The following is a 12284-nucleotide window of genomic DNA, read 5'->3' as shown; positions in this document are numbered from 1 at the left end:
AGTGTCCTTTCTCTAACTCGACATTAAAGGCGCCTTTAATATAGTAAACTATATACGCCTTTTCTATACTCTCTAGTACCTAAGGTTCTTTATATAGGCTATATAGTAAGTATATAGCTTTCTTTCTAATTAGACAGCTAGTCTCTTCTTTAATAAGGAGGTAGCACTACCTTAAGAGGTTACTATAAGGGTACTATAAGGCTTGCCCTTTTCTCTTATTCTCTTTTTCTTTTATACTACTAGCTTATACACGTTACTATAAGGTTATATAGGCCTTATTATAGTAGGGTTTACTAACGACCTTAATCTCTTAGCTTTTAGTAAAGACACGATAAAGACACGCTAGTACTTTAAAGAGGCGTAGTAAATATATAGCTAGTAGTCGTATATAAGGAAAATAGAGTTTACCTTTAAAAAGAGTAAGCTCTTTTACCTTACTTATACCTATACTATACTAACGACACTTGTCTACCTTAATAGCTAGGTTATACCCCTAGTCTAAAAGGCCTACTTTCTAGGAGTTTAGATAGATTAGAAGCTTAGATAAAAGGGCTACCTTAACGCTATTAAATAAAAGTTTATTACCTAGTAGTTTATACTTATAAGGCTTACTACGTTTACGTAAGGATATAGCCTACTACGCGTAAGAGAGATCTATATAAAAGTAATCTAGAGTACTATAGTATATAGTATAAAGGTCTAGTACTACCTTTCTAAGTAGTAAGCTAAGGAGATTATAAAAGACCTTACTATAAAGTAGTTATAGTACCTTTACGTTATTATAAGGGCGTACTAGGCGACTCTTGTTTAGTTCCTTAAGTCTAAAATAGCTACGCTCTTACTTAACCTTTACTTTAACAAGTAAGTAGTAGACTTTAAATAACGTCTTAAACGTATAAGTAAGGGCGAACTTATATAGTCTATTTATAATAAGGTAGTAACCTGTCTTTAATAATACTAGAGACACTACTATAGTACTACTATAGCGCTACCTTATACGTTACTTAAGTATAGAGTAGGCTAAGCTATATAAGTAAAGGACTAGTATAAGGACTTTCTTTTAGAGAAGACCTTATAAGAGAACTAGAGGGCACAATAGTCTTAATATAATAGCTTACTAGTACACTACTAAGGCGCTGCCCTAGCCGCGCTACTTACCTCTTTAGTAGATACCCTTAAGAAGTACTTACTTCTTTATAAGTATAAGAGCTCTCTTTTAATATAGATCTATACTAGTAAAGTTAGACTCTAGGCTTTTCTTTTTAAGTATAGAGTACTAGAGGTAGCGACCTTTTAGTACCCTTATAGTAAGGCCTTAGAGATAGCGGCTTACCTAGTCCTTAACTACTAGTAGCTAGACTAATAGCGACAGGCCTTATAGTAAGCGCTCTACCTAAGAGCGCTATAGACGTTTTACGACTTTATAGTAGTAATAAAGAAAGGTAAGAGCGCTTATATACTAATCTATTAGCTACTATCTACTAGCTAATTCTTATAGTTCTGTCTAGTTAAGTACTATCTAGTAAAGGAGTTATAAGAGAGAGAGTAGCCCTAGCTAGTAGCCGGCGCTCTACTAGTGCCTTACTAGTGTCCTGTTAGTATATTTAGTATTACTAGGCTAGAAGGTTAAGTTCTAGTAAGGTAGCGATAAAGACCTAGCGCCTTAGTAGCGCTATAATAGTGTAAACGTAAGTAGTAGTACGTAGGTTTTTACCTAGCTTTAGTACGGTTTTACTACGTGATTTATGTAGTATAGAGGTTCTACATACAGTAGGCATAGGTAGTAAGAACAATAATATTATTAATTTAGAGAGACTGCTATAGGACTGTTATAATAGCCCTGCGCCCCCCTTTAAGGTAGCGTTCGCTTAGTTATCCTAGATTCCTAATATAGTAGTACAGTGCTGCCTAAAGAGACGGCTGCGATTTCAACTGCACCCGTTACTATTACAAACTGTTTATTAGTGTATACACCTTAAACCTAAGCGCCTATTGCACTTATCTTGAAATATTCCTTGTTGCCCTAAGTATACAAGACAATGGCACAGACACAGACTAACACAAGTCGACCCATCCATCCTTTAGCATTAAGCCTCGAAGCTTGCAAGACTGACGATGTGTCCCTGATAGCTCAAGCTGTCTTAATTGCCTCTAGCCCTGAATCACGCAATACAGTGCAAGAAGTCATCCAGAACGGCCTTAGACGCTCTGTCGCGAGAAGTGCGACCCGAGTACTGTCCTACCTGCTCGATCAGGGCGCCGACATCAGCACGATAACGGCTGGAACGATCATGAGTAAGGATGAATTAGTCAAACCTTCACGCGAGGTGCTTGAGATCCTTATTGCACACGGCTGGGACATCGACAGCCGGGGAGCTGATAGCACCAACTGGCCGTTACCATGGTACGTCATAAGGTACCCCGACCTTCTTGTGTGGTGCCTTGCCAATGGAGCCAGCGTAGATCTACCTGGCGATATTCCACCAGTCCTTGAGATCGCTGCGGCAGAGGGTACGGTCGTGAGCTTCGAGCTACTACGAGCTAGAGGAGCATCCTTAGGCCGACGGACGCTACATCGAGCCGTAGAGCAAGCAGCCATTTACGCACCAGCTGATGATAACTCTGTCCTCACTGCGCTGTTTGAACAGCGGATGGACATGGTGCGGCACCTGGTGGACATTGTCGGGCTTGACGTAAATGCTGAAGAACTTTGCCCAGGCAAGTTCTGTCGTACGCCGTTATGCTACGTGGCTTGTCGCAATGATGGTAAGGATGCCAGAGAGTTGATCTGGTTCTTGCTAGATCGCGGAGCAGATCCAAACAGTGTTGGCCCTCTGGTTGGGAACATCAGGGCTCCAAGTGCCCAACATGCCCAGTCCAGCCGCAATACGCGCTTTCAGGAGGCTGTGAAGGAGTGGCAGGCACGGCAGCATGATAATACGGCCAGATAGATTTTATGAGACCTCTGTTTAGGATATTACTGAGTGTCTGCCATTACCTAGGTAGGTACTGATAGACTACCGTGACTGAGAGACTGCCGAGAAAACCACGCCTGGGGACGCTTTGGAAAGGCCTGCTGGCTCTGTCTGTGACTACCTTAGTGGAGTCGAACTGTTATAAGTCCTCTCAAAGGCCCTATATATCGCTCAATTCGATCTTTCACATGCCCTCCCCCTAAGTTTAGTTGGCTATAGATCCTGTTTTAATACCTCCAGAGTTGATATGCAATAAGATCGTCGGTAGAATTGTCTGTACTCTGTACCTAGTCAGAGAGTTGCTACCTACTAGGTCACAATCAATACCTTGCCTAAGGTAGGTAGGTAGGTAGGTAAAAGGTAAAAGTAACCACGAAAAGCCTCTTTTCCTTCGGCCACTCTTCAAAACGCTGGAACCTTGCAAGGCGGCGAAGAGAAGAGACCCCCAGCCAAAGAATCGTCACGTGCATTCCACAGTACGTACCCAAAACGTGGGTTGTCGGTAGAGAATTATAGATACCTTAGGAATCAAGTTCGCAATACCTACCCCAAGGTACCTAGGTACCTTGCCCTTGCAGGTATAGGTGCACCTAATAATTTTTCTGCCGTCTCGCTCAACAGCGAAGCAAGGGAAGAGAAGAAAAGAGTCACCCAGCGTCTCCGTCTTGTCTCTACTAGCGATCCCTACCCCTCCAGCCTCCAGACGTGGAAATGGATAACGGCGCCAGCTTCAATTGAATCATCCAAAAGACCTCAGAGGAACCCCGTGTCACTACAACATGCCTTCCAACGCCCATAATCCAACCCGTATCGCCATCCTAGGCAAAGAGGACATTATCATTGACTTCGACATTTGGCGGGGCTTTGTTGTGGAGGACTTGCTTTCAAACCTCTCCTCCTCCACATATGTCCTCATCACGGATACGAACCTTTCCCCGCTGTATGTCTCGGTCTTCAAGCAATCCTTCGAGAGCCTTGCGCCTAGATTGAACCCGTCATGTCGACTCCTCACATACGAGATCCCCCCCGGCGAAAGCTCCAAGGGTAGGGAAACGAAAGCTGAGATTGAAGATTGGATGTTATCACAACAATGTACAAGAGATACCGTCATAATCGCATTGGGAGGAGGTGTCATAGGAGACATGATCGGCTACGTCGCCGCAACGTTTATGAGGGGCGTACGCTTTGTGCAAGTTCCTACCACCTTGTTATCTATGGTAGACTCCTCAATTGGAGGGAAGACTGCAATCGACACCCCGCTGGGCAAAAATCTGATAGGCGCTTTCTGGCAACCACAGAGGATATACATTGATTTGCGATTCCTGGAGACTTTGCCAGTTCGTGAATTCATCAATGGCATGGCGGAAGTGATCAAAACCGCAGCAATATGGGACGAGGCCGAGTTCTCAGCCTTGGAGGATAATGCTGGTCTTCTCATGGCCACAATCCGGGCGAAATCCGCCAACTCATCAACGAGATTAGATCCAATTCGGGATATCCTGAAAAGAATAGTGCTAGGCTCAGCGCGAACCAAGGCGCAAGTTGTGTCGGCCGACGAGAGGGAGGGAGGTTTGAGAAACCTTTTGAACTTTGGCCATTCTATTGGCCACGCATTTGAAGCAATTCTTACCCCTCAAGTTCTACATGGGGAAGCTGTGGCCATTGGCATGGTTAAAGAGGCCGAATTGGCTCGTCATTTAGGAGTTCTAAAGCCCGGTGCTGTGGCACGACTTGTGAAGTGCATTGGAAGTTACGGCCTTCCCACATCAGTCCGAGATAAACGCATTCAGAAACTCACAGCTGGGAAGCATTGCCCTGTCGACGTGCTGCTGGACAAAATGGGCGTTGACAAGAAGAATGATGGCAGGAAGAAGAAGATTGTTCTGCTATCTGCAATTGGAAAAACATACGAGCCTAAGGCTACTGTGGTCGAAGACCGTGCGATCAGAATTATTCTTTCAGATGCGATTGAAGTCACTCCTGGCGTGCCAAAGTCTCTGCAGAATGAAGTTATTCCGCCAGGGTCCAAGAGTATCTCGAACCGTGCTCTCGTCCTGGCCGCTCTCGGTACTGGACCTTGTCGCATAAAGAATCTGTTGCATTCTGATGATACGGAATTTATGCTTAGTGCAATTGCCAAGCTTGGTGGTGCAACTTTCGCATGGGAAGATGCTGGCGAGACTCTCTTAGTCCAAGGTAAAGGTGGTGACTTGAGAGCTAGCCCCAGTGAATTGTACATTGGAAACGCTGGAACCGCGTCACGATTTTTGACAACCGTTGTCACACTTTGCAAACCCTCGACAGTCTCATCAACTATCCTCACAGGAAATGCACGAATGAAGGTCAGGCCGATAGGACCTCTGGTTGATTCCCTTCGAGCTAATGGGGCTGAGATCGAGTACCTTGAAAACGAGCATAGTCTACCACTCAAGGTCACTGCATCTGGTGGATTTGCTGGCGGAGAGATTCAGCTTGCTGCTACAGTCTCGTCTCAATATGTCTCGTCGCTTCTCATGTGTGCTCCGTACGCCAAAAGTCCAGTGACGCTCCGCTTAGTCGGCGGTAAACCAATCTCGCAGCCATACATCGACATGACAACTGCTATGATGGCTGAATTCGGTGTCAAGGTTGTTCGTTCGAAGACTGAAGACAATACTTATCATATCCCTCAAGGAGTCTATCGAAACCCTGCAGAATATGTTGTTGAAAGCGATGCCAGCTCTGCCACATATCCTTTAGCTGTTGCAGCCATCTCTGGAACAACCTGCACCATACCAAATATCGGCTCTAAATCACTTCAAGGAGATGCGCGCTTCGCTGTAGAGGTCTTACGACCCATGGGATGCACTGTTGTCCAGACAGATCATTCCACAACCGTGACTGGACCGGGATCTGGCCAGCTTAAGGCAATTGAGGAGGTAGACATGGAGCCCATGACCGATGCTTTCCTGACTGCTACAGTTCTCGCTGCTGTCGCGAGGGGGACGACAAGAATTCGAGGCATTGCTAATCAGCGAGTCAAGGAATGCAACCGTATAGCTGCTATGAAGGACCAACTTGCAAAATTTGGCGTCGTATGCCGCGAGCTTGAAGATGGAATAGAGATTGACGGAAAGCCCTCCACTGAACTCAAAAACCCAGTGGATGGTGTCTACTGTTATGACGATCATCGTGTAGCTATGAGCTTCAGCGTCCTATCCGTCGCAGCACCAGAACCTGTCTTGGTCCTGGAACGGGAATGTGTAGGAAAGACTTGGCCCGGATGGTGGGACATATTATCATTGTCTTTCAGTGTCAGATTAGCTGGGAAGGATGTTGGGGACGCACACACAAAGCCCGAGCTTGCATCGGCGATGCCAGACAAATCAATCTTTATTATTGGTATGCGTGGTGCTGGAAAAACCACAGCCGGTGGATGGGCCGCAGAATACCTCAACAGACCTCTCATAGATCTCGATGTGGAACTCGAACGAACTGTGGGGATGACAATACCGGAGTATATCAGGTCCAGGGGTTGGGAAGGATTCCGAGATGCGGAACTGGCCCTTCTTCGACGCGTTATGGCAGAGAAGCCTACAGGGCATGTCTTTGCATGCGGGGGTGGCGTGGTAGAAACTCCTGAAGCTCGGCATTTGCTTTCCAATTACCACAAGTCAGGTGGGATCGTCCTTTTGGTACATCGGGACACAGAGCAGGTTATGAAGTATCTTCAAATTGACAAGACTCGGCCAGCCTACGTTGAAGATATGATGGAAGTTTACCTCCGTCGGAAGCCCTGGTTTCAGGAATGCAGCAACTTTCAATACCATAGCAAGAACAGCGATGCTGGCAGCTTGTCTACAGCGCGAAAAAATTTCACCAGGTTTCTTTCACTTATCTCAGGGAAGAGTACCCACTTCAGGGAGATCCGGAGGAAAGAGCAGTCGTTTTTTGTCTCGTTGACAATGCCGGATATCTCTACTGCCATTGATATACTACCAGCGGTGGTCGTCGGGTCGGACGCCGTGGAAGTACGGGTTGACTTATTGCAAGACCCCGAGTCGAAGAATGGTATCCCTGGCCTTGATTTCTTGAGCAATCAAATAGCACATCTGAGATCGATTGTGCCCCTTCCTTTGATCTTTACCGTCCGAACTGTCAGCCAGGGAGGTCGGTTTCCGGATAACGCACAGGACGAGGCATTTGAACTCTACAGAGCCGCTGTCAGGATGGGCATGGAATATATTGATCTAGAGATCACCTACTCAGACGAGCTACTTCAGAGCATCACAGAAGCGAAAGGAATTTCGAAAATCATTGCCTCACACCACGACCCCCAGGGGAAGTTGTCATGGAAGAACGGCGGCTGGATCCAGTACTATAATAGAGCGCTACAATACGGAGACATCATCAAGCTTGTTGGGTCAGCCACGAGTATTGAAGATAACTTTGCTCTCGCGAAATTCAAGTCCAGCATGGCTGCCGCACACGACGTCCCTATGATTGCTATCAATATGGGCATCCACGGGAAGCTAAGTCGAATACTGAATGGATTTATGACTCCGGTATCACACCCGGCGTTACCCTTCAAGGCTGCGCCAGGTCAGCTTTCGGCGACTGAAATCAGGAGGGGTTTATCACTTATCGGTGAGATACAACCAAAATCCTTCTACCTCTTCGGGAAACCGATTTCTGCGTCCAGGTCACCGGCTCTGCACAACACACTATTCCAGCAGACTGGCCTTCCCCACGAGTACCTCAGTTTTGAGACGGATCAAGCCCATGACGTGAAAGAAATAATTCGCTCTCCGGATTTCGGTGGCGCTTCCGTTACAATACCCCTCAAGCTTGACATTATTCCACTCTTGGACGACATCACCGATGCTGCGAGGCTCATCGGAGCCGTCAATACCATTATTCCTACTGCGGGAGAACGTGGACATCCGCTCCGGCTTATCGGCGACAATACCGACTGGCTCGGCATGACACACTCGCTCACCACTGCGTCAGCCCCATCATGTGAATCAGAGTCACCTGGGAGTGCTCTGGTAATCGGTGCAGGTGGTACAGCGCGAGCAGCAATCTACGCCCTCCGGTCATTGGGGCATAGCCCGATCTATATCGTCTCTCGCACACCATCTAAGCTCTCGGCCGTCATTTCCTCCTTTCCAGCCGAGTTTAACATTGTCCCACTGGCTCGAGTTCGAGAGGCCGAAGGAATTGCAGACGTACCCAACGTTGCTATAGGGACCATACCTGCCGATAGTCCCATTGAGCAGAACATGCGGGAGGTTTTGGCGACGCTACTCCGACCACCCAAGGCGGGTGCAACTAGGCAGAGAACTCTGCTGGAGATGGCGTACAAGCCAAGGCAAACAGCGCTGATGCAAATGGCAAAAGACGCAGGCTGGGTTACTATCCCGGGCCTGGAGGTGCTCAGTGCTCAGGGTTGGTATCAGGTGAGTTTTCCGAGTCGCGAATTTTGCCAAGAACAAGAGTAGTAACATGTCTTTTAGTTCCAAAAATGGACCGGCATCACACCACTGTACACAGATGCAAGGGCTGCTGTAATGGGAGATGAGAGGGAGTAGGGAGGCAGCAGCATTTGCAGAAATTAGGCACTTCAGCAGACTAAATCCCAATGAGACCCTCAGGGGGGAAAGGTCATCGCATCACATTCCAAAAAGTAACTTGGCTCTTCACGAATCCAAGATTTTTGTATTTTGAAAAGCTATATTTTACATCTTCCCCGCTGCATAGTAATAGACAAATCTCCATGAGATATGATAGATCGTTTAAAAGTAACAGTAGTGATTTCATATTTTCATCTTCATAATCATATACTAATACAAACACCAAGGCCTGTGCCTCACTGATTAGTCTGATATTCTCACTGATTGAGATGAGACATATCTATTCTAAAATCTCGCTCGATTTCCCGCTGACTTTTTCCTCGGCTACCGCCTATGGAGACACGTTATTGTACAAATCATGATAGAAAAAATTCTATCTCAAAGACGCTTGAGAACTGACGATGATCACTCTTCGCTCCAGAGATGAAACCCCGAAAAAATCCGAAAAAAATCAACAAAACAGTATTTACATACACACATACGCGTACACACATATATACCTTGTTCAATTCGTAATAATTCGTACAGCCCAGCAACAGACACATGGTGACAACAACGAATCATAGTGGCGTGGCCAGGAAATGTGAGAGGCGTAGATCAAATAAAATGCGATGGTGGTGGGTGGTGTTTCAAGATGTGTGGCATTGAAGTTGCATGGACATGATCGTCATGATGTCATTCTCTTCTCGGTTGTCCCACCCGCGCCGTCAAGGAGGGCGGCGTAATTTCTGGTAGTTGGTTGGTGACTTGGTGTGCGGCAATTCCTGCACGGTCCTTGCTCGCAACGCGCACGGGGCCCTTTTGCGGGGGAGCTTTGTTGGAGAAGGCATCTCGATCTTTTCCCTCTACAGCAGCAGCGGAAAGCAGTAGAAGCGAGGGAGGGGGTGAAGTGGTGAGCGGAGTAGTGGAGCGAGGCTGAGATTGCGAGACCGGCCCTGAGCCCTCCTCAAGTTATGACACCTCGGCGTCGACCCTTCGAGAAGTCCACATGATCCGGATGGCAGACGCGGAAGTGCCTCGTCAGGGCATCGTTCCTGCTGAATGTCTTCTCCTCCGTACACAGATGACAGCGCACCTTCTGCTTGCGCGCGTTGTGTATCGTGTCCTCATGTCGCGTGAGGTCGTAGGGCCGAGAGAAGATGGTGTTGCAGGGCTTTCCGGTCGACGGGTTGATACGTTCGCATTTGTGAGGCCCGTTCTGGGTGTTTCGGAGCGCCGCTGAGGTCATGCCGCCCTCGTCCCCGCCCGCGGCCATCGACGCAGCCGAGTTGCGGTGCCCCTCCCTCTTATGCCGTTGGAGCTTCGCTGGGGTCTCGAATCGCAGTGTGCAGCCATGATACGTGCAGGTGTATGTACCACTGTCGGCGGAAGTTTCGGCAGGCTTCTTGTTGTCGGAGGGCTCGGGCGCATACTCGCTGCTGCTCGATTCCATCGATGTCAGAGTCGCCGGGACCTCCTCGGTAACACTTGAGACGTTGCTGGTTTGTCTGCGCGATTGAGGTACGAAGGGGTACTGCTGCGGGATCTGTCGGAGGCCGCCCCGGACAGAAGGCGGTGCGAAGTTGAAGTTGCCTTGCTGCTGTTGCTGTGTAGCATGTGACGACGTGGAGTATGCCGAGGAGCTCTCCCGCCTTGTAGTGGCCATACTGCCATAGCTCTGTTGAGATGCCGTGTCGTCGATTTCGGTGGGCTCGTGTTGAGATGCGGGCCGCCGGCGGTATGCAGAAGGCGATTGCTGCGGTTGCTGTGGTGGGAACAATGGCATGTTTGCGTCCTCCTCACTCTCGTGATATACCAAGTCCACATCCTTCGGCGAGATGGTCCTTGGGGTCGTATGCTCAGGGGAGGTCCTCTCCAGCTGTTGCTGGAGGGCGCGCGCATCGTTCTCTGCCTTCTGTTGCTCGCGCATGTGCGTCGCGGTCCCGAATCGAACGTTCGGTGACCGCTGGGAGCCAAAGCTCTCCGCGGACGGGGCTAGAGGCGAGCCTTGCCGAAAGGGCGAGCGTTCTCCCGCAGACATCGTCAGCGGGGCGTGAGTGTTCGACGCGCTCAAGTGCTGACTGTTCGCCGCCTGGAGTCGCTGCGTGAAGACATCGTCCTGCGGCGAGAGCGTGGAGGCCAATGCTGGGGTTGGAGCAGCAGGGGCCGAGGTGATCTGGAAACTGGGATTGTACAGCTCGTCGGCGTAGATATCCGTCATCGTCCGGTCGAGTTTTGGCATGGAACTCCTGTAGGCTGAAGGGTCGCCAAGCTGTAAGTATTCATTCAACCAGGTATCCACATTGGAGCATTTCTCACCATTCTTCCGCCTGTCTTCATTCTCGCAGGACGGTGGCGTTGACGGTGAGTCATGGCTTGCGCCAGCACGGGCAGACGCCAAATCTGCGTCGCCCATGGGTTTTGGCAGGCCGTCGGCGCTCATGTTGAAAGGGAGCTGGTTGGGACCGGGATAGTAGGCTGGATAATGCGGCGAGAGGAACTGATCCTGTGACGGGGTATGCGCAGGTGTCAGAGGCTTCGAAGCGGGGTGGTGGCAGTCGTAGAGCTCATGGTAGAGATCGCCAGCAACCTGTGGGTTCGCGGTATTCGCTGTGTATGGAGACGCGGGACCAGCGGAGCCCAAGGAGGACAGAGACGACTCGCGGTGATGGCGGGCTCTCGAGGAGGTCGGAGTCAGTTGACCGTCTGCGAGCCAGCTGCTGCTCGGCGGCTCAGACTGCATCAGTGACTGCGACGGACTCGAGCTGTAGTCTTGGAAGTCGAACAGAGGCTGGTCTGCACCAAAGGTATAGAAGTTGTCTGCCGTCGTTGTGGTCGAGGTGGAGGAAGGGGGTGAGGAGGAGGAGGAGGAGGAGGAGGAGGTGGTGATGATATCGTTGTATGGAGCCAGCGAGGAAGGGAAGACAGCTGGATCGTTGGGTCTGGACGCAGACCAGTGCAGGCGGTGATGATACTGAGGCTGGTGGTTGTTCTGGTGTTGGAGCTGGTATGGATATTGATATTGGAGTTGATGGTGTTGACGTTGTTGTTGACGTTGATGCTGGATCTGCTGTGGTACGATGCAGGAAGAGGGCTGACGTCGTGGTGGAGTTGAAAAGGCCTGCGCTTGGGAGGCTAGCAACATAATCGGACGAGGGGTGGCGAACGGCCGGGCCTTTTTATAGCTGGGGGATCGGAAGGGGGGCCTTTTATATATAGAAATGGGCGGTCGGGGTCCGGGTCCGGCGATGACTCGGGATATGGGATATGGGATATGGTCGAGGGAAGGTTGAATGAAGCTGAAGGTTGAGTGAGGGTTGAAGCTGAAGCTGAAGCCGATGAAGCTGAGCTCGGGCTGATATCGATATCAACCTCACTATCCGTATCGATCGCTTTGCCGTGCGGTGCGGGAGGTGGAGCGAGGAAAGAGAAAGTCGCCGCTCTCTGCCCCTTTGGGAAGAAGACCTGGGGCGTATGCTTCGTATCGCGTGTTCGTGTCGAGTCGTGTTGCTTCTATACATATATACATCTGCAGATGTGTGTGGATAGACCGGGGGATAGACCGGGATAGATAGACAGGCCTCTTTCTCTCTTTTGCGTCCATCTTTGCCCGTCCGTTTTTATATATCCTTTTTATATCCAATGCATCTTTTGCTTTCGTCTCTGGCCGGGCGGAGGGGCAGGGGACCCCTGTCCTCGGGGTGCGCGATGACGCATT

At 49.3% G+C, this 12284-nt stretch overlaps 3 protein-coding genes across 3 annotated transcripts; 2 read left to right on the top strand and 1 right to left on the bottom strand.

Moving 5' to 3' along the window:
• Nucleotides 1–1865: 1865 nt before the first annotated feature.
• M430DRAFT_221429 (hypothetical protein) lies at nt 1866–3132 on the top strand. The gene has a single exon (XM_024864643.1). It carries the CDS (start codon nt 2040–2042, stop codon nt 2949–2951), a length of 912 nt encoding a protein of 303 aa, XP_024722280.1. The 5' UTR covers nt 1866–2039; the 3' UTR covers nt 2952–3132.
• A 503-nt stretch (nt 3133–3635) lies between these two features.
• Nucleotides 3636–8737, top strand: M430DRAFT_40906 (hypothetical protein). Its single transcript, XM_024867442.1, has 2 exons — nt 3636–8413; nt 8471–8737. The coding sequence occupies exons 1-2, from the start codon at nt 3755–3757 to the stop codon at nt 8543–8545; spliced, it is 4734 nt and encodes a 1577-aa protein (XP_024722279.1). The 5' UTR covers nt 3636–3754; the 3' UTR covers nt 8546–8737.
• Nucleotides 8738–9545: 808 nt separating this feature from the next.
• Nucleotides 9546–12182, bottom strand: M430DRAFT_118300 (hypothetical protein; the record flags this gene model as incomplete). Its single annotated transcript, XM_024861702.1, has 2 exons — nt 10886–12182; nt 9546–10822 (listed from the first exon to the last, which is right to left on the bottom strand). Coding segments are annotated over exons 1-2 (2103 nt in total), but the record flags the coding sequence as incomplete, so codon positions are not given.
• Between the last annotated feature and the right edge of the window lie 102 nt (nt 12183–12284).

This window comes from Amorphotheca resinae, assembly GCF_003019875.1.
Source record: "Amorphotheca resinae ATCC 22711 unplaced genomic scaffold M430scaffold_4, whole genome shotgun sequence".
Lineage (NCBI taxonomy): Eukaryota > Fungi > Ascomycota > Leotiomycetes > Helotiales > Amorphothecaceae > Amorphotheca > Amorphotheca resinae.
This window is presented reverse-complemented; position numbering and strand designations above follow the sequence as displayed.